The 21,794-nt window shown below is 48.5% G+C and overlaps 2 protein-coding genes across 2 annotated transcripts in view; one reads left to right on the top strand and one right to left on the bottom strand.

Moving 5' to 3' along the window:
* CRYBA4 (crystallin, beta A4) overlaps nucleotides 1-6,906 on the bottom strand; it is a 17,140-nt gene extending 10,234 nt beyond the window's left edge. Inside the window, exons 1-5 of the mRNA XM_011975354.1 lie at nucleotides 6,884-6,906; nucleotides 6,245-6,295; nucleotides 5,520-5,638; nucleotides 3,219-3,360; nucleotides 778-920 (exon numbers count right to left, since the gene is read on the bottom strand). Of these exons, the coding sequence (XP_011830744.1) occupies nucleotides 778-920; nucleotides 3,219-3,360; nucleotides 5,520-5,638; nucleotides 6,245-6,295; nucleotides 6,884-6,904 (476 nt within the window). The 5' untranslated portion in view covers nucleotides 6,905-6,906. The remainder of the gene's footprint in view (nucleotides 1-777; nucleotides 921-3,218; nucleotides 3,361-5,519; nucleotides 5,639-6,244; nucleotides 6,296-6,883) is intronic.
* Nucleotides 6,907-10,719: 3,813 nt separating this feature from the next.
* Nucleotides 10,720-21,794, top strand: part of CRYBB1 (crystallin, beta B1) — a 26,319-nt gene continuing 15,244 nt past the window's right edge. Inside the window, exons 1-4 of the mRNA XM_011975353.1 lie at nucleotides 10,720-10,831; nucleotides 12,518-12,716; nucleotides 15,601-15,719; nucleotides 19,447-19,579. Of these exons, the coding sequence (XP_011830743.1) occupies nucleotides 12,537-12,716; nucleotides 15,601-15,719; nucleotides 19,447-19,579 (432 nt within the window). The 5' untranslated portion in view covers nucleotides 10,720-10,831; nucleotides 12,518-12,536. The remainder of the gene's footprint in view (nucleotides 10,832-12,517; nucleotides 12,717-15,600; nucleotides 15,720-19,446; nucleotides 19,580-21,794) is intronic.

Raw genomic sequence — 21,794 nt, 5'->3', positions numbered from 1 at the left:
GGGGCACCTCAGAAAGTGGCTCTGATGTCCTCCCTAAATAAGAATCTCACACCTTAGCCTTCACCTGCCACCTCCTGGGTGGAAAGGAAAGGACCAGTCAATGCTGAGTTTGAAGCTGGATTGTTACCTACCTGCTGATGGACTTTGAGCAGGTTGCTTGAGCCATACCTGTTTCTTTATGGCGGGGGCATTCATTCTCCCTTCTCCTGGCCATAGACCCTGTTGGCTCTGCTCTCAGCCAAGTTGAGAAAATGAGGCTGAATCTAGCAATGACCACATGACCAAACCTAGCCAATCAGAACACCCCATTCCTGTGCGCATGGTGATTGGTTCAGAGTTGAGCACAGGACCCAGCTGGACCAATGAGCACCTTTCTTGGAACCTTTAATAGAGTCACTGAGACCGGACACTGTCTTTCTTTATGGCTGGATGTAAAGATGAAGCTCTTTACATTCTCGTCTAAGAATATAGCCACACACAGGCAGGCAGGGCAACAGGTGGGGGGTTGTGGAGGGGAGACAGATACCTGCTGTAGCACCTGGATCCAGTTGCGCTTGAAGCTAATTACAGGGGCCGATAAATATCTTTTGGGCTTAAACCCAGTTTGATCTGCGTTTCAATCCCTGGAATTCTGCCCGATACCTCTCTGTGCCTCAGTGTTCTCCTCTGGAATGTGGGCATCAGAGCACAAAAGTCCCCAGCACACAGTTTTCACAGGAGGTACCCCTACCCCTCCCAAATCCCTCCCCTGCCAGGCTGAGACTTGGATACACTTACGCCCCAGAGTGGACGTGGAAGGACCCTACTTCATTGCCTTCCCATCCCATGGCCTGGAGGGAGGGATAGTCATCGCTCAGCTCTCCTTTCTTGCCCAGGAAGTTCTCTTGCTCGAAGATTGTCAGCCTCGAGTCACGGTGGTTCTACAGGAACAGGAAACACAGTCAGACCATCAGGCTCCCAGTTGGAAACCCAGGAGCCTTTCCTGGCCTCCACACTCCCTGCCCTTGTCTCCCAAATCAACCTTCCTTGCAAACCTTTTGGAAGGGCAATAAGGCAACAGGTACCAGAAATCTTACCATTTGCCCTTCCAGAAATTTCCACAAAGAAAATAATCATGGAATAAACAGGCTGCAAGAATGTTCATCATTAACAGTTTTTTCAAAAACAAACAAACAAAAAGGAATCAACCTTTATGTCCGAAATTGGGGATCCAGTGGTAAGCTGAGGTATTACACTGTGGTTAAGAAAAAGGGTGTAGAGGCCGGGCACGGTGGCTCACGCCTATATTTCCAGCATTTTGGGAGGCCGAGGTGGGCGGATCACCTGAGGTCAGGAGTTCAAGACCAGCCCGACGAATATGGTGAAACCCTGTCTCTACTAAATACAGAAAATTAGTTAAGTGTGGTGGCGCATGCCTGTAATCTCAGCTACTTGGGAGACTGAGGCAGGAGAATCGCTTGAACCTGGGAGGCAGAGGTTGCAGTGAGCCAAGATTGTGCCATTGCACTCCAGCCTGGACAACAAAAGCGAAAACTCCATCAAAAAGAAAGAAAGAGAGAGACAGAGAGAGAGAGAGAGGAAGGAAGGGTAGAGATATCATCTCAAATCCTTCCTACCAGGAAGCAGCTGCCACTTACCAACTGATTGAGGTTAGACAGGATTTCTGAGCCTCTGTTCCTGTATCTGTAAAATGAAACTAACCATACCCATTTTTCAGGGTTCTTTTGAGAACTAAATGAATTCAGAAGTTGGAAACTGCTGGGAATGAGGGACTGTATCTGTTGCAGCCCACCACGGGTCCCCATATTAGCACCATATCTAGACTGGTTGCAGAGTAAATGAACAAATGGACTTATGCACAAAACGGAATACTAGGGAGCTATGAAAAATGATGGAAGTGAGATTTAATCACCTAGACTGATGATTGTGATATATTTGCTCAGTGAGAAAAGCTAGTTTCCAAGCCTTAGACTCATTATGATTCCATTTTTGTGGCAAAATTATGTGTGCAGTATAGATAAGATATATAGATTATATAGATATAGATGTAGATGTTTATCTGGATGTGTATATACATAGAGACATAAATGTATAGGTTGAACATTCCTAACCTAAACATCCGAAATCCAAAATGCTCTAAAATCTAAAAGTTTTTGAGTGACGACATGACACTCAAAGAATGCTCACCGGAGTATTTCAGATTTTGGACTTTTGGATTCAGGCTGCTCAACCGTAGGTATTATAAATATTACAAAATCTGGGGAAAATATTCACAATCCAAAACACTTCTGGTCCCAAGCATTTCAGATAAGGGATAATCCATCCTGACCATACCAGGATTTTCCTTCAGAATTTTGGATGGTAAGTATGGTGCCTTATGTCATTTTAAATTAATAAGAGTTGAAAAATAAAATACATTTTTTTTTTTTTTGAGACAGAGTCTCACTCTGGTGCCCAGGCTGGAGTGCAGTGGTGCGATCTCAGCTCACTGCAACCTCCATCTCCTGCGTTCAAGTCATTCTCTTGCCTCAGCCTCCTGAGTAGCTGGGACTACGGGCATGTACCACCACGCCCAGCTAATTTTTTTGTATTTTTAGTAGAGACGGGGTTTCACCACGTTGGCCAGGCTGATCTTGAACTCCTGGCCTCAAGTGATCCACCCGCCTGGGCCTCCCAAAGTGCTGGGACTGTAGGTGTGAGCCACTGTGCCCGGCCTAAAATATACCTTTCTGAGCCTCAATTTTTTCATCGGTGAGACGGGAATAATAATGCTCACCTCCACCCACACTCCAAAAACAGCAATAAAATGTAAAATCAGGAGCATTGATATCGAATTAGGAGCAAGAAATGAAGCCCTTCATCCTCACTGGGCCCTACCATCCCTGGTACCCAACTTCTCTCAGGGTCCCTGAATCACAAAAAAAAAAAAAAGGGGGGCACAAAGCTGGCAGGAGCTCCTGTCACAACCAGGGCTGCTGTGAGCAGAAAGTTTAAGGTGGGCTCTGGCCAGATGCTATATGTTCTTCTTCCCAACAACATTGGTACTATTGCCCCATTTCAAGATGAAGAAACTGAGGCCAAGAGAGGAAAGAGACTAACAGCCCTTGTCACACAGCTTGAAGTGGTGACATGAGAATTTCAGCTCTGGGACATTTGATTCCCAAGTGCCCACGTGAGGGGCTCGGGCCTCCCCGGGACGCAGAAGTGGTAGAACTCACAGCACAGGCCACAGGCCGGAAGGAGGTGAGCCTCTCAGAGGGGTAGGCCGTGTTGCCACCCCAGGCATCCCAGCTCGGGTATTCGCCCCGTTCCAGAACGTACTGCTGCCCTTGGAAGCCAGCATGCTCGAAGCCCACCCACCTGCAGACAGAGGGTAGAGCGTGCAGGAGGTAAGCGTCCCCTTCACCCTGCATTCTAGACCAGCAGATGGGTCTAGAATGGTCACAGTCACAACCATTCAGGGGTGATTGTGCCCCCAGGAAACACTTGACAATGCCTGGAGACATTTTTGGTTATCACGATTAGGGGAGGGGCTTGGAAGGCCATCTATCAGGTAGAGGCCAGGGATGCTGCTAAACATCCCATAATACACAGGCCAGCCTCCACTGCAAAGGATGATCCAGCCAGAAACATCAGTAGTGCCGAAGTTGAGGGACCCGGCTCTAGACCTGACTTGCTGTGTGTCCCATAGGTAGGGAAACTGCTTCACACAGGTGCCCTGACAACATTGCTCCTCTGTTGGTTTCCACAGAGGCCGCAGAGTCAAAGCTGATCACAGACTGACCTTATCTTGGTGGAATTCCCTGTGATCCTGCCAGGGTGTAGGAGATGGGCCGTTTTGTGAGGAGCTACTGCAAGGCCATCTCTTATATTCCTCCCTCTCTTGTGGGAGGCTTCCACGAGGCAGTTCCTCATCTGCCTGTCTGGCCACTCTGAGATGTGGGGCTTTCCACCTCGCCGCCCCACAGGTGACAATAGCAAGCTATCGTTGAAGCATGGAAGCAGTTCTTCAGCCACGGGGTTCCCACCATTCCTGCTGCCTGTCATTCGGCCCCCTTTGTTTTGGTGTCATCCCGTAGGACAAGGGACACAGGAAGCTGACACCGTGCGCACCTTGCCTTTGCTGTCTGTGTAAGTAATAAACTGTCTGAATCTATCCGAGCTCATTATCTGCCTACTGGCTGAGTCTGTCAGCCTGCTGGACATACCCCTAGAAAGTCTCTGTTCCCATCTGACCCCCATTCCCCACCTGCACAAATCAGAAGCTAAAAGAGTATTTACTAAAGCATGAGATGTGTAAAAATCACCCAAGATGACCTCAGGTGGCACTCACAGGCATAGGATTAAGTGACTCCAAATCTCCTATCTACTTTCCAACCTTCTAGAACTTTCTATCCAATATGGTAACTACTGACCACATCTCCTAGCTACTTTCCAACCTTCTAGAACCTTCTATCCAATATGGTAACTACTGGCCACATCTCCTAGCTACTTTCCAACCTTCTAGAACCTTCTATCCAATATGGTTGCTACTGGCCACATCTCCTTTCTGTCTACTTTCCAACCTTCCAGAAATTTTTTCCAATATGGCAGCTACTGGTCACATCTCCTTTCTATTTACTTTCCAGTCTTCTAGAACCTTCTATCCAATATGGTAGCTACTGGCCACATCTTTCTAACTACTTTCCAACCTTCTAGAGCCTGCTATGCAATATGGTAGCTGCTGGCCATATCTCCTTTCTACTTGCTTTCCAACCTTCTAGAACCTTCTATCTAATATGGTAGCTACTGGCCACATGTAGTTAATTAAATTTAAACTTAAATAAATTAAGATTAAATAAAACATTCCGTTTTCTAGTCATGCTGGCTACCTTTCAAAATCCTTAATGGTCACATCTGGCCAGTGGCCCTGAAATGGACGGTGCAGATGTAGAACATCTCCATCATTGCAGACAGGTCCACTGAATGGCACTGGTCTAGAAAGTCTTGGTGTGTTATTATTGTGTCCTTAACACCTCTCTACATCTCACAATCTCTCTCTCTCTCTCTCTCTTTTTTGTTTTTTAATTTTGGTTTTTTGGGGGTTTTTTTGTTTGTTTTTTGTTTTTTTTTTAACAAAAAATGATCGGGCCACATGCTTAGCAACAAGACTGTTTAGCTAAAAATTAATAGCATTAAAACATTATATTCATTTTTATAGTTACCTTCTACTTTTGGTGAGTGATGTTGGCTTTCAATTTATGGCTAGGAGGGACATTTTTAGATCCAACCCTGGATTCTAAGGATCTTCTCCCGCAGAGCTGCCTCATCCAGTGGGCAGGGTCTGGGTAAATGACACCCTCCCACTGTTGGGCCGTGCACAACTTGCATAACCTTACATGGCAGTCCTGCACACTCCTCAGCGCTTCAGGAGGGCACACTAGGAAAAGAGGACCTATAATAGCTAAAAGTCCTAGCACCCGTCTCTAGGTCCCTTCCTGTCCACCCTCTACCCCAACTCAGTATCCCCCTAGACTCACGCTCCACTCAGCACTTTCAAAGATCGCACAGTCTCGAAGCCAAGCTCCAGCACACTGGGGCACTCAGCCGTGAATTCGTGCCGCCGGCCCTGGAAGCCGTCCTCATCCCACACCACCATCTGTGCCAGGAAAAAAAAAAAAAAAGAAGGTGGAGATCCGCATCAGAGTCCCATGGAGGGTGAGGGGTTGGGGGCTCACCCCAGGATCTGGCAGGTAAAGCAGGGATTGCAAACTCAGATGCCTCCAGGAGCCAGGCAGGCAAGGACAGTGAGGACTGTGAGACACTAGACAGCACAGGTGCCAGGTAGATGGGTGGCCTCTTCCCAGTGCCACCAATGGTTGCCAAGTGGGAATGCAAGCCAGACCTTCCAATTTCTCAATACGATCCCTAGATCTGGACTTTTATGTGGTTCTTCTAGGCTTTTAAAGGTTGATGATAAATCCAAAAGCTTTATGAAACAAACAAACACACACAGAGATGGTCAAAGAAATCATGCCCGAAGACTGCAATCTCTGCCAAAGAGTGTAACAGGTCAACTTTGGGAACCAGAAGACCCAAGTTCACATTCGACCTCCCTGTATGTGACATACAAGTCCCTTCTCGACTCTGAGTCTTGATTGCACCTCTGTGAAATAGGCATTTATAATACCCTCCTCCTAGGATTTGTGGGGACTTGAACCCTCCCCACACCTCCTGGACACGCCCTCCCCATGCCTCTTCCTACCTTCCAGTGTCCCGCTGACTTGGTGCATTGCAGGGTCATCGTGGCCCCTTCCTACAGAAGAGAAGAACATCATAATAGTCCGCCCTGTCCCTCTGCTGTCCTCTTTATGTAGATGGCTGGCTTAGACCTGGTCAGGATCCACATGGGGAGTCCAGGAGTGACTGGGCTATGGGCAATGCGTGGCTTTGGGCTGTCCCTCTCCTGTCATTTCCATCTGTCACCAGTGCCATCTTCCATCCTATCCCCATCTCAAAACTCACCCTTGCTGGGTCTCATTGACTCTAAGCCCCACTCTGTATTCTCTTATCTGCTTGTTATGGGAAAATTTCTGTGGCTATTGGTGGGTGGGTACATCACCCCAGCAAGTGCTAAAATGACAGTCCTTCCAAAGACAACGCCTAGCTCAAAGAGGTAGCTCTAATGGTGGAAATTTAGGCAACAGGGCTACAGGAATAATTTTGTTTTTAAATGAGGGAAGCAGGTGCTGGTCTTGATGGTTGGGGCTCATCATTGGTTAGGGTGAGGATGGCATTCAGGATGACACAGTGACATCCCTAGGACTGGGGACCTGGGCTCCTCACCTCCCAGGATGCTCACTCAGAACTCTGATCCCATCCCTCCTCCAAACCTGGGACTTACCGAGATAGGCCCAGGGAACATGTCAGATCTGAGACCAGCCGAGGTCAGGCTCTTATAGGCAGGGAGGGAAGAGGGGCCCCTGGGAGACAAAGCCCCGACTCAGCAACTGGGCCACAGAAACAAAAGCCAGCCCTGGCTGAAGAGCCAATGGCAAGCTGTCAGCAGCTCTGGCTTTAGCAGGGAGGGAATGGACCAGATCACCACCCCCAGGGATCAGCCACGGAAAAGCAGAGAGGTGGAATATTGGCCCTCATTAGCCCCGCAAGGTTCCTGACTAGACCAGGAGAATGAACACTAGAGGAGGAGTCCAGAAGCATCCTTCCTAGCTATGTGAGCTTGAGCAAGTCATTTCCCCTCAATTTCTGCCTATAAAATGCGGCAGAAACAAACTATATCACAGAGTTGTTGTGAGGTTACATAACACACCTGGTACAGAGTAAACGTTCAGGAAATGTCTATTCCTTTCCTCCTCTCATTCCCCTTTCTCTTCCAGTTGAAGCAATCAGGATAGGCTGCCTGTTGGAGGAGGCATTTGAACTAGACTCTGAAGGATGAAGAAGATATGTACAGAGTTAGACGGAAGCAGAGGCATTCTAAGAAAAGTTCAGAGGTGGGAACTTGGGGCACGTGTACAAGAAAGAGCTGGTAGCCCAATTGGCGGAGCTCAGGGGACCTGAAGGGAAGTGAGGCAGGAGAAGAGGTCTAGGCCAGGGCCTGCCAAGTCCACAAAGCCCGAAGATGAATCCAGATGGCTCTGTGGGCAGCATAAAGGAGCTGTTAGTTGCAAACATGCTTTGCAAACTGTAGCACACTTGCCACATATCCAGGACTTGTACAATTTGCTGTGTGCCTCTTGTCCCTAAACTCTGCCCTCTGAATTGGCCTATGAGGGGCCTCTTACAGCATAGGAAAAGAGCATGACTGGAAACCAGATCATCTGAGATGAAATCCAGCTCTGCTTCTTTTACCATCTGGGTAACCTGGAGGATATCTGAGTCCTGCTCATGACCTGTAAAGTGGCCACACCAGTTTCCTTTTAAGAAGGTGAAATGCAGCTCTATCAAATGCATGACTTTAGGCCAGGCGTGGTGGCTCATGCCTGTAATCCCAGCATTTGGGGAAGTCAAGGTGGGTGGATCACCTGAGGTCAGGAGTTCAAGACCAGGCTGGCCAACATGGTGAAACCCCGTCTCTACTAAAAATACAAAAATTAGCTGGGAGTAGTGGCAGGTGCCTGTAATCCCAGCTACTAGGGAGGCTGAGGCAGGCGAATTGCCTGAACCTGGGAGGCAGGGGTTGCATGAACCAAGATCACACGATTGCACTTGAGTCTGGGTGACAGAGCAAGACTCCGTCTCAAAAAAAAAAAAAAAAAGGAATGCATGACTTTGACTAAGTGTTGGCATGAAAATTAAAGGTTAAGAATGCAACCTCTACAGCCAGACTGCCTGGGTTTGCATCCCACTCTTGCTGGCTGGGTAACTTTAGGCATGTTACTTAATCTCTCTGAGTCTCAGTTTACTTGTGTATCAAATGGGTATAACAAGATAAGTTACAGCTAGCCTAAGAGACAGGGGTATTGTGAGGATAAATGTGAACTGCATGTGAACAGCAGCTGGAATTGCTCCTGCAACATAAAAAATTACCGTATTTCCATCATCTTCATCATCATCATTGCTAATAATAAAGATGATTACTATTAATTATTGATCAAAAAAGCAGGAGTACGTAGGTTTTAAGAGCCTGGGTTCATGAGTAAAGAAGATGTGAGTTCCAAGTTCATTTTGCATTTCCATTTGTATGAGAAAGTGAGCTGAGAGAGAGGAAGGAAAGGGAGTTGCTTCAGTTTCCTTATCTGTAATTGGGGTTAATCCTAAAACTTCATCCGTATACTGAGGAGTATAGGAAAATGCAAAAAAAAAAAAAGAAAGAAAAAAAGAAAAGAAAAGAAATTGACTCCATAAGACAGGGCAAAAAAGAAAAAGATATAATGAAGGATACAATAATAATAATAATGATAAATGGTCTGAGTGGAGCCACCAGCATGGTGAGCCATCCCCCTTCTCTGCCCCCACCCTCTGGCAGACAGCCCATTCCTAGGGGGGTTTGGGGGGAGCACAGAACTGCCCCAGATGACCTGGCTTTGAAGCCTAGACTGGTGGGTGGCCCCCACCACAGGCATCTTGGCCCCAGTTCCAGTGGCTACCCCATCTTGCAGTTCCTGCCCACACCCCACCCACCAAGTCTTGGCCCAGGATGAAAGGCCAAGGAGGGGCTGGGAAGCGAGGGGGTGCTGGGTGGGTGGAGCGACAGAGGCAAAGCTGGCTCCAGGCCAGGGAGAGCTCAAGACAGAGCTGGGTTCCGTGGGGAACCCAGACCCCCAAAGAAGAGGCAGGAGCCTATTCAGAAGTCCCCTCCATACATCCTGCCTGGGACTGGGGAGTCGACTGCAGATGACCTAGCTGAGCAGCTCCCCAGGCTCCCTCTGACCCCAGCTCTAGTGTGAGTTCCCAACGTGTGACTGCTGAAGTCACTTGTTCCACTTGGGCCTCGGTTTCTCCATTTGTGAAATGAGAGGATTGAGACCTGTGATTTCTGGTGTCTGTTCCGCCATCCTGAGGCTTGCTTGCCCCACCTTGACCTCTGTCTCTCCGTCTCTCGCTCCTTCACTGTCCAAGTCCCTTGTGCCTCTGTGTCTCTGTCTCCACCTCTCTTTGTTACTTCTATCTGCCTCCCTACTTCTCTCTCTTTGCCTTGGTTTCCCTATCTTCCCTGTACCCTACCTTTTGTTCCAATCCATCAGAACCACTATTTAGTCACCAGATATTGACTGAGAACCCACTGTGTGCTAAGCCCTACCTAGACAGGCCCAGCTAGGTGCTGGGGCCAGTGGTGAACAAGATGTGGTGGGCATCTGGGGCTTCCCAGGGTGGGAGGCTCTGAGACAGGCAGTCATATTCCTGACCACCAGCGCCGTCCCCCGGGTAAGATAACGTGGCCTGGGTAGAGGCAGGGAAGGGGTGTGGCAGGAGGGGTCACTATCGATAAGTCAGGAAAGGATGGGGTCCAATGTGTGTAAGAGGAAGAGACCCAGGTCTCCAATATCCAACCCAGCTGAGCACAGTGAGACTCGCCCATTCCCACCCCTACCTACAAAGAGGAAGTTAGGCCAGGGGGCCTCAGGCCAAGGTCAAGGCTGGACAGCAGGAGAAGGAAGCACACAGGCCCAGAGCTGGCTGGCCTGTACTGTCTCTGACCTCTCTGTGCCTTTGCTTTCCTCTTCTGTGAAATGGGCATAATGAAAGTATCAAATAAGGCAGATTGTCCTGGGGACTGACCGAGATAGCATGGGTTCAGCCTACAGTAAGCACTCTGTAAAAAACGCTGTCCATATCAAACCCACATCTGCCTTTACAAAATGCTTCTATGCTCGTTGTCACCATCTTTTCTGTGCAGCATCCAATAGGGACACGTGCCCACCTTATAATTGCAGACACAGAGGTCCCCCTAGGGGTAGAGACCTACCAGAAGCCACACAGTGTATAGTGGCTGAGTCACGATTCAAACTCTGGTCTCCTGCCTCCCAGGGTCTTCCCTTTTCCCTGTCCCATGTTGGCAGCCAGCAGGGACCCTTCTGGGGACCCATTCCCTGGCTGGGGTTATCGAGAGAGGAGTCAGGGTAGGGTTGGAAGGTGAAGCTGCTGTGGCCAGGGTTTCTGCTGTGTGTGCTGGTCTCACAAAGGAAAGTGCTGCTGTCTGCAGTGATCCAGGCGAGGTCGGGGCCCCAGTCCCCCACTCCCTGCCCGGGTCTGCTGAGCCAGCTTCCCCTTTGTGCCACAGACTATAGGGCCTGATGTCTGCCAGACTATAAAATGGGGGGTCGGCCTCTAGTCACCCATAGCACCTGCCTGCCTGCCTGTCCTCCAGCAGGAAGTAGCAAGTCCCCAGGTAAGAGGGAACCCACAGCACAGCTGAGAGTTGAAGGGGAGGAGAAGAGAAAAGGGAGGCAGAGAGAGGGAGGCAGAGATAGCAGTGCCATGAGAGTCAGAGAGGCAGGGCCGCGGAAATAAAGACAGAGAGAAGTGGAGAGAGGAAGAAAGGGACGGAGAAGGAGAGGGGGGGCGGAGAGAGAGAGAGAGAGAGAGAAATAAACAGAGAGAGAAGTAAAGATAATTAAAAAGAACAGATAAAGAGATAAGCAAAGATACAATGAGGGTGAGATAGTGGGGGAGAGAGGAACAGAGAGGGAGAGAGAGGAACAGACAGGAAGATAGGCAGAAAGAGGGAGAGAAGAAAGAAACAGATAGAGAGGCAGAGAGGGAGGAGAGGAGGAACAGAGGGAAAGGGTGAAGTGGGGAGAGAGAGTGAGAACATCTCCAGGAAGGCATGAGTCCAGCTGCCAGCCCTGGGGGAGTGTTTAAAGCCACAGATGTGGCTCAGATGTCTGGCCTCCCCGCTGGTGAACAGGGCACCCCAGAATATGCACAGCCTTCCTGGAGGAGGCTGGGGGAGGGATCTGCTTATCCCAAATAGCTCCTCCTTACAGAATGGGTTCCGGAATCAGCTTGACCAGAGGGTCTTAATCTGTGCTAGCATGGGGTCCTCAAATCCCTGAATACTGTCTCCAAAGTTAAAGGGGGCATTATTTTTGTCTGAGGACAAAGTTGGGGTATTCATCAAACATTCAAAGGAGTCCATGACCCCAAAGCAACAAGGAACCACTGGAATTGACCAACACCCTCTCCACACAACGCCTACCCAGCCACAGTCCTCATTTTCAGAATCCTCGACATGCAGTAAATACATCCTCTTGGATCCTCCCGTATGCCCCAGTCCCCGGCCTGTATTTGCACCCATACACCAGCCCCCCAGAGAATCCCAGAGGAAGCGGACTAGGAAAGGAGTTGGGAGCATGCATTCATTCCTTCTCTGAACAAACGTTAATTGGGCATCTCCTATGTGCCAGGTGCAGAGCAAGTGTTAGGGATGGATGGTGAATAAAGCAGATTAAGCAAACGGCAGAGCACTTTAAGAGCCCAGTTGCTGGCTCTGTTTGCTTGAGTTGAAATCAGAGCCCTATCCCTTAGTAGCTGTTTGGGCCTGAGCTGGGCCCCTTCCTTCTCCAGCCCCCTGCTGCTCAGAGGGGATCATGATAGCAGCTACTCCATGGGGTTAGGGTCATGGTCAGACGGGTTAATTAATGTATGTCACAGTGCCTGGCATACCTTAAGTACTCCGAAGTGGGACCTCTTGTTATTAGTGTGGGGAGGCAAATTGAAGTTGTACAAGCAAATCAGTGTGATAAGCGGTGTGGAAAATTGCAGGGGCCTAAGGAAGGACCTAGCGGGGTAATGGAGGGTGGAACAGCTGGTGGAGGGAATCGCATGGTCAAAAGCCTGGAGGAAGGATATATGCGGGATGAGTGGTCCCAGAAGGGATGATCTTGGCTAGGGAGTAGGGATGGAACGAAAAACTTCCAGGCTTACGTTTCAGAAACAGATAGAGAGGAAACAAGCTCCAAGGAGGATAGAGAGGAAACCAGCTCCGAAGGAGGCTGAAAGCACAGGGTGTGGGGCTGTGAGGGCAGGAGGCAGTTTGGGGGTGTCATCCCTGAAGGCCAGGGTTTCTTTACAGACTTTCGCAGGCGGGAACCATGTCTCAGGCTGCAAAGGCCCCGGCCTCGGCCACAGTGGCGGCGAACCCAGGGCCTGATACCAAGGGGAAGGGGGCCCCACCTGCAGGAACATCCCCTAGTCCCGGCACCACCTTGGCCCCAACAACCGTGCCTATTACCAGTGCCAAGGCGCCGGAACTGCCTCCTGGGAACTACAGGGTAAGGACCTGGGGGTGCAGTGGCTGGGTGCCTTCTCTCCTTCCCTCCCTCCTCCGCTTCCTCCTCCTCCTCCTCCTCCTGCTCTTCCTCTTTCACCTCTTACTCCTCCGAACCTCTTTCTCCTCCTTTTTCTTGGCTGATTTTCTCTCCTTTCTATTTACTCTCCCTTTTCTTCTTCACCTCCCCAGGCTCTCATCCTCTGTCTCTATTCTCTTTTTCCCTCATCTTGGTCTCCTCCTCCCTCCTCCTTCTGGGACACAAGTGGGGCCCAGCCAATCTGGGAGCCCATAAAATAGCCAGGGGTTCTGACATACTTGGAAAAAGTGGGGCTGGGTGCAGTGGCTCATGCCTGTAATCCCAGCACTTTGGGAGGCCGAGGCAGGTGGATCACCTGAGGTCAGGAGTTCGAGACCAGCCTGGTCAACATGGTGAAACCCTGTCTCTACTAAAAATACAAAAATTAGCCAGGTGTGGTAGCAGGCACCTGTAATCCCAGCTACTCGGGAGGCTGAGGCAGGAGAATCACTTGAACCCAGGAGGCGGAGGTTGCAGTGAGCCGAGATCGTGCCACTGCATTCCGGCCTGGGCAACACAGTGAGACTCCATCAAAAAAAAAAAAGAAGAAGAAAAAAAGCAAAAGGGGACCTGTTGTGGAGATGTGCAATAACAACAACCAAAACATAATACTTCATAGCTGAAGGGACACCTGGCAATCAGGTTACACCTGCACACACACATGCTTAGAGTTCATCGAAAGCAAGAAAAAAAAAGGAGAAGAAAAGGAAGTGGGCTGGCTTAGCAGCAGGGAACCAGCTGTCCTTGGAGGCTCAGTGGGGCAGCAGGATGGCCTCAGACCCTCCTGAAAATTGCTCGAGGTGGTCCGGGCTGAAAGGGATCTTGTGGAGCAAGGTGTCCAGTCCCCTGGGATTTGGTTTGGTGTGGTTTCAACCTCAGGTGCACAGAAGTAGGCCATTTTGCAACCCCTAGTTCATGACACGCTCTCATGTGGTCTGTACATGGCTGGCTTTTATTTATGTACCTATGTAATCATTAGTTTTATTTAATTTTTAATAATGCAACATGCACCTACAAACCCACCACCCGTATAAAAACCAGGACTTGGATAAAAACTGTCTACCTAACTTTAAGGTGTCTCCCTTGAGCCCATCATTGTCCTCCCCAATTCCAGGAAATACCATCCTATCCTCAACTTGTGTCTCTAATCTGCTTGTTTGCTTTTGTATACAATTTTATATTTTATTCCTTTAAAACTGTATACACACATACACATGTATATTTATTTACTCGTTTTATTTATTTATTTTGAGACCAAGTTATGAGACAGGGTTTTGCCATATTATCCAGGCTGGTCTCGAACTCCTAGCCTCAGCTTCCCCAAGTGCCGGAATTACAGGTGTGAGCCACCACAACTGGCCGATTTATTTGTTTTTAACTTACTGAAATATGCAATGTGATTATTCTGGGTTTTTCTTTGTACTTTTCACTTACTATGAGATCCCTAATATCCATCCGTATTGTTGCCCATGACTGCAGGTCATTCATTCTGGCTGCTGCATGATATTTCAGAGCGTGACCATCTCTTTCCTGCTAAGCACGATTTCAGTGGTTGCCAGCTTTGCTCTCGTGAACAGAATGGCTTGGACTTTCTTATCCCCGTCTCCTGGGGCACACATACAGGAATGTGTCCTGGGTGAACAAGGGTAGAAGTGGAAGTGCTGGGTCATGGTTATATGAACCTCCTCCTCTTACAGCTGGGGAAACTGAGGCTGAAAGAAGGCAGATGATTGCCTCGGTCCACGTGAATGGAAAAGTTGTCCCAACTTGGAACAGCAAGTGGACAAGGAACCAAACATGAGGCTTAGTGAGGAGAGAAGATTAGCTCAAGTTTTCCCCTATGTTGTGGAGGGTTGGATTTGCAAGTGTCCCCTGAGCATCAGCTCTGTGGCAGGTACTGGGGCTGGGGCTGGAGATACAGAAATGGATCAACCTCAGGCCCTGCCCTGGAGGAGCCCTTGGTCTTTGGAGGGGCTGGATAATGGGAGAGAGGGAGTGCAGAGAGAGAGGGAGACCCCAAAGCAAAACAGCAGTGACTGTGTGGTGGGTTAGTTGTGCTACTAATGGGGAGAGAGAGCACAGTGGGGGATGCTCAACCAAGGCCAATGGGGGAGGGGGCAATCAGAGAAGGCTTCCTGGAGAAGGTGGCATCTGAGCCTAAAACAGAATGTCAAGCCTGGAATGAGTTAGCGAACTTCAGTTAGGCTGTGGAAGCTCTAAGCTGGAGATGTGTGGTGGAGAAGGCATTCCAGGTAGGAGAAACAGCATAAAGAAAGTCCCGAAAGGGAGGTTCATAAGTTCCTACTGATGGTGCAGATCTTAGCTTCAGAATTAGGGCATGAGGCCAGGTGCAATGGCTCATGCCTGTAATCCCAACACTTCGGGAAGCCAAGGCAGGCCAATCACTTGAGCTCAGGAATTCGAGACTAGCCTGGGCAACATGGCAAAATCCTGTGTCTACAAAAAATAGCTGGGCATGGTGGTGTGTGCCGGTAATCCCAACTACTCGGGAGGCTGAGGTGGAAGGATCGCTTGAGCCTGGGAGGCAGAGGTTGCAGTGAGCCATGATTGTGCCACTGCACTTCAGCTGGGGCGACAGAGTGAGACTCGGATCTAACAACAACAACAACAACAACAACAACAACAACAAACAGTAAAGAATTGGGGAATGGGAGGACAGGATCATTTCACAAACCGTGGCTCATCATATTTTTATGTGACTCCTGCACTGCCTGCCTTTATTTATATAGATAATGAAGTTTTTACTCCCCCTCACTCTGCCCTTGGCATGGGGGCTTCTCTCCTGCAGCTGGTGGTCTTCGAACAGGAAAACTTCCAGGGCCGTCGGGGAGAATTCTCGGGGGAGTGCTTGAACCTGGGAGACCGTGGCTTCGACCGTGTGCGCAGCATCATTGTCTCCTCGGGACCGTGAGTGCTAGGCGGAGGAGGGGCACACTCTCTGCCACAGTGAAATGACCACACAACAGTAGTTGCCATTTCTCCAGCATCTGCTCTGTGCCTGCGGCCGTTCGTGCTCCTGGCACATACGTTATTTCCAATCCTCGTATCAAACTGGAGAGGGAGGAATTGTTCTCAATCTCATTTTACAGATGAGGAAACTGAGGCTCAGAGAGGTGATCCAATTAGCATAAGACCACACTGGCAGTAAGCCATGATTCTGGGCTCTGGAGAAATGCTGCTTCTACTATAGCAAAAACTCTAGCCCATCACTGAGGGCAGAGAGGGGCCAAAGAGTGAAGAGTCCACTCGCTGTCCCCTCTCCTGGGCGTCCAGCTGCCTGGGAGTGATGATAAGCATCTGTGGAGCACCCACCGGGTGCCAGGCACTGACTCGGGACTGCACCTAGATGATTCACAGTGCTGTAGGAGGGAGAGGCTATTCTTATGCCCACTTGACAGATGGGAGGACTGAGGCTCAGAGGGGGTAAGTCTCTTGCCCAAGGTCACCTACTGGTAAGTGGCACAGCCAGGATTCAACTCAGGTTGATTGGGTTCATTCCTAAAGCTCTTAATCACCATGCTTCACTGCCTGTTCCTGTCTCTGTGGGCGTCTCTGGGCCTTAGTGACTCCCATATAAAACAGGGAGCGTCATCCTTGGCAGAGTGTTTGCCCTATGTCAAGCCTGGTGTGCTGAGGTCACGGTGGAGGGGCAACCTCAGGACAAGATGCACGTGGCTCGTTGGCTCTTGTCTCCCCACTTTGAAAGCCTGCAAGGGTTCCAGTCATCCTGTATTCTGAGCCCATTCTGAGATGGGCTTTGAGGTCAGACAAGCCTGGGTTTGAGTCCTGACTTCCCCTGTTTGCCTTGTTCAGTGTCCAAGCCTCAGTTTCCCCATCTTTGAAGTAGGGAAAATGATGGCCCTCACCACTCCTCACAGGATTATGTTGAGGTCTGAGGGAGATCATGCAGCTTGGGCCTGTCACCTTGTGGGCACCCAGACACGGCAGGTGACTCTGATGGTCACGTACCCACCTCCCTGCCCTGTGCATTTAGCCAACTTATCCTGGAGCCTACCCAGGACCATTTCTACCTCCTGCACCCACTGCACCCTCAGTGTGGTCAACGCAGCCTCAGCTCCACCCTCAGCGCCAAAAACCCAGCTGGAAGCAGAAGCTACCGGATGTGGCCAGCTTGGGTCTTCAGGCTTTTTTTGGTACCAGTGACTCAAACCCAGAGTATTTCTCCTCAAACAAAGATGCAGCTGGTGTCTGACGTGTGCCTTGGGGCTGTGCCTGATGGGCATGGAAACGGGCCTGTGGTCTGGGGGCCTGGGTCTGTGTGGGCGCTGGCAGGGCCATGGGAAAAAAAGAATGAAGAGGGTGAGGTAGGCATGGGGAAACTGAGGAGCCCTGCCTGCCTGAAAACCAGGAGACTACAGCCTGACACCTGACACCATCACATGACCTTAGGCTGGGGACTTAACCCCTCTTAGCCTCAGTTTCCATATCTTATAAATTAAAATTCCTGCCCTACCCTCTCTCCTTGCTTGCAGGTGTAAATGAGCCATGGGAGATAAGAAAAGGCATAGATGTAAACATTTAAAATTTAGATCCTCACTGTTCCTGCTTAAGAAGATAGGGGGGATTTTAGGGGGACCTTTGGCATGATGGCAAGACCACATCAGTGTCTGTTCTTCCATAAGCCTAGACCTCCAGTTCCCTTCTCCATTTAATCATGAACAGTATTAATTTGGAGGCTTACTCTGTGCTGTATCTGTTCCATGCATCCCCTCTTTTAGGCCCTCATAATCTCCCAACAAGGTAGATGCAACAAAGTAGATGTATCATTTCTTCTCTGCTACTAAAGCTTAGCAAGCCTAAGTGCTGCCCAAATTCATGCAGCAAATAATCGGCAAGCTTGGATTAGGACTCAGGTCTGTCTGTTTCTAGGGTCTGTCCTCTTAACTCCTGCATGAAACCACCTTCCAAGGCTCCCTTCTTATTCACCCATGCATCTAGCCACCCATTTATTCATCATCCCTCTACTTACCCATGCATCTACCCATTCATCTATCGATCTATCCATACATACATCCATTCTCCATTTATACATACATACCCCCTGTATGTTCTCCATCACCCACCCATCCATCTATAAATCTATCCATCTACCCACCCATCCATCTACCCATCTACCTATCCATCCATTCAACCATCCCTTCATCCATTCCTTTATCCATGCATTCATTCATCCATCCGTCTACCCATCCACCTATTCATCCATTCAACCATCCCTTCATCCACCCATTCATCTGTCCATCCATCCATCCATCCACCCACCTATTCTCCCATTTATTTCTCTTCTACTCCAGACCAGACAGGGCTGAGGCAAATTCAACTCTATTCTGGGAAGACAAACATATCTTTAATTTACCCCAATGTGGTTAACTCATCTCTCAGATAAAGACCTGAGGCTCCTCTGATGTATTCTCCCTTGGCCCACGGTGATAGACCCTCATCCTCATCTCCTTCTGGGGAGAGCAGGGTCCCACTAGCCCCCTGGGAGAAGGTGCTAGTGTCAGTGTCCCCTCATCCCTCTCTTGTTCCCTGAGAACTCTTGAACATACAGGGAGCAAAGGTCAAGGAGTTCCTTAGTCTCAGCTTTCTCATCTATGGAATGGGGATTGTCTTATCCACCCCACCTGCACTGCCACAATCCCTGGTCCCTCTAACACAAGCTCACTTCTTATCCTTAATCAGTCTTCACTGGGAAAGCCAGGTACATCTTCCATCTAATTTCAAACCTCTAATTAGTCCTTGTAAGGAACCTAGCACCCTCATATGCATTATCACATTAAATTATCACAGGTATCTGAGGGTAGATATTACCATCATTCCCTTCCTATTGCCCCGTACTAGTTACTAAGTGTCTCCTGAATGCCAGGCCAGTCTTTACCCAGCAAGGATGCAAACACCTGTATCAATTTTTCCCTTACCCCTGTACCTCCAAGATTATCGTTCATTTAACATATTTCATTTAAAATGATCCTGCTAAACACAAATAAACACATTTTTAAAGAACCTTTACACCACTTTTTATCAATGGAAGGCTAATATTATTTCCTATAAGTCAAAGGTATCCATACAAAATTAACAATAAACACAAAAGTGGTGTTATTATGTTGCTATTACACCATTGTCTGCTGGAGATTCTGGGCTAGTGGCCTTTTCTCCCTTTGTTACAAAAGAAAAAAAAAGGAGAGATTAGTAAGTGTTAAAAGCACATTAACATCAAACAGAGACTTTCTCCTAGCTGGAGTCTAGTTTAAAATGTCTATGTGTTCCTTGGCTCCAAGTCCTGATAGTACTGGAAGCATGTATGAACCCTACATCTAGAGAAACAGTGTGCTCAGATAATCACTCATATTTATCTCACTCAATCCTTCACCAGCTCCAAGGAAATAGGCATATGAGTATAGATGAGAGAAAGGCTCAGAGAGGTAGTTACTTGCCCATAGTCACACAGCCTGTAAGTGTCATGGCCTAAAATCAAACCCAGACATGTTCAGCCCCCTTTGGACTTTCCTACTGACCTCAGGGCTGCCTTGCCAGGGGAGAGAGAAAGGCAAGTAGGGAGTGGGGGCTTCTACTAACTATTTGTCCCCGTCTGCCCCATGGTGTTTCTTGTGTCCAGCTGGGTCGCCTTTGAGCAGTCCAACTTGCGCGGGGAGATGTTCATCCTGGAGAAGGGCGAGTACCCTCGCTGGGACACATGGTCGAGCAGCTACCGCAGTGATCGGCTCATGTCCTTCCGGCCCATCAAGATGGTGAGTGGCTCTCTGGCTGGGGCTGGAGAATCAGCCAGGCGGGGCAGGGCAGGGGGAAGTCTGAGATGTGACAAGGGCAAAAAGGAGATGATGTTGGGTAGGGAGGTGTGGCAGCCTCTGAGTTGTCAAAGGACAGTGGATTCTTGAGCTCATCAATTCATCAGTGTCCTTAACACACTCGCTACGTACCCAGCTAGGAACCCTGGGCAAATGGTAAACACAAAAGCTTCCAAGTCAGAGCTAAAAACTTCAGCATCTTCCTTGATTCTCTTGATATCCTTGGCTGCACATTTAGACCTTCCTGGGAACATTTTTTTTTTTTTTTTTTTTCCTGAAGATAGGGTTTTGCTGTTTCCCCCAGGCTGGAGTGCAGTAATGTGATCATAGCTTACTGCAGCCCTGACCTCCAGGCCTCAAGTGATCCTCCCGCCTGGGCCTCCTAAAGTGCTAGGATTACAGCTGTAAGCCACCATGCCAGGCCTGGGGAAGCTTTCCAAATTTCAGTGCCCATTCAAAACACCAAACATGCTGGTTGCAGATCATGCAATGGCTAAGAAGAGGGATATTGTAGCCGGGCATGGTGGCTCACGCCTGTAATCCCAGCACTTTGGGAGGCCGAGGTGGGCGGTTACCCAAGGTCAGGAGTTCAAGACCAGCCTGACCAACATGGCGAAACCCTGTCTTTACTAAAAATACAAAAATTAGCTGGGCGTAGTGTCGCATGCTTGTAAATCCCAGCTACTAGGGAGGCTGAGGCAGGAGAGTTGCTTGAACCCAGGAGCTAGAGATTGCAGTGAGCTGAGATCGCGCTGTTGCACTCCAGCTGGGATGACAGTGCGAGACTCCATCTCAAAAAAAAAAAAAAGGAAGAGGGATACTGTAGAAACACAGCTTGAACCTCTTAATAATAGGACAATATACTGAATTAGTTTCTTATAATATTTAACTAAGTCAACTTCCAGAAGATTCGAGGTCAAAATGGTGGTGATATCCCCAAGTGATTCACAGTTTTTTCCAGAATTAAGTTGATGATGAATCATGAACCAGCTACATCTTACTCACCAATGTTAGTTGCTGATGGTAACCGACTTTTGTCTTCCATGACGGGAACATTTATAAGAATTTTCATGAGTGTGCATTTGAGGCTATCAAGTGCCAACCACCAGCTGTTTTGACATCACCAAATTTATCTTAATGGATTATTCAAACAGATCATTCCCAATGCTTTTTGCAGAATGTAAGACTGAATTATTTGCCTTCATGATGCACTCTCTGTAAGAATCCACAGATGTCTCTCTCAATCATTGAATGGTTCTTATATGCCAACCTATGTTAAGGGGTTTGTTTGGAAGAATGATCAACCAGGGCATTTCCAGTAGCTTCTAGAAGCTTGCTATTCAACATAATAGGAACTAGCCATATGTGGCCATTGGACATTTGAATTTTGGCTAAATGGAGATGTGTCATAAGTGTAAAATACACACTAAATTTTGAATACATAGTAAAAAAATTTTTAAAGAATGTCAACAATGCATTGATATCATTATATTGGTTACATATTGAAATTATAACATTTCAGGTATATTTATTTAAATAAAGGATGTTATTAGAAAAGTTTAGAAATCTCAAAGCCTAGACCCCACGCCAGACCAATTAGTTCTGAATCTCTGGGGCTGGGACTCCGGCACTGCTGTCTTTTCTATGCCCTCTAAGTAGTCCGTCTGTGCAGCCAGGGCTGAGATCCAATGGTCTAATTCAGGGGTGCCCAATATTTTGGCTTCCCTGGCCCACACTGGAAGAATAATTGTCTTGGACTACACATAAAATACACTATCACTAATGACAGCTGATGAGCTTTAAAACGATTGCAAAAAAATCTCATAATGTTTTAAGAAAGTTCATAAATTTGTGTTGGGCCACATTCAAAGCCATCCTGGGCCACATGTGGCCTGCAGGCCGCAGGTTAAACAAGCTTGGTCTAACCCTTCATCTCTCTGCCCTGCCACAGTCCTGGTCCAGGCCACCATCATCTCTGATCTGGTCAGCTTCAGCTCTCTCCGTGCTGGGTTCCCTGACTCCTTTCCAGCCGCCTGTCCTGGGAAGTTAGAGGGATCTTTTCAAAATAAAAAAATAAATAAACCTGACCATCTTCTACTTGAAACCAGGCATTTCAGTTGGCCTGTTTCTATTTTCCGTTTTTTTTTTTTTTTTTTTT

The sequence above is a fragment of the Mandrillus leucophaeus genome, unplaced genomic scaffold, assembly GCF_000951045.1.
Source record: "Mandrillus leucophaeus isolate KB7577 unplaced genomic scaffold, Mleu.le_1.0 Scaffold154, whole genome shotgun sequence".
NCBI classification, from domain to species: Eukaryota; Metazoa; Chordata; class Mammalia; order Primates; family Cercopithecidae; genus Mandrillus; species Mandrillus leucophaeus.
The sequence above is the reverse complement of the archived record's forward strand: the minus strand, read 5'-3'. Positions and strand labels throughout refer to the sequence as shown.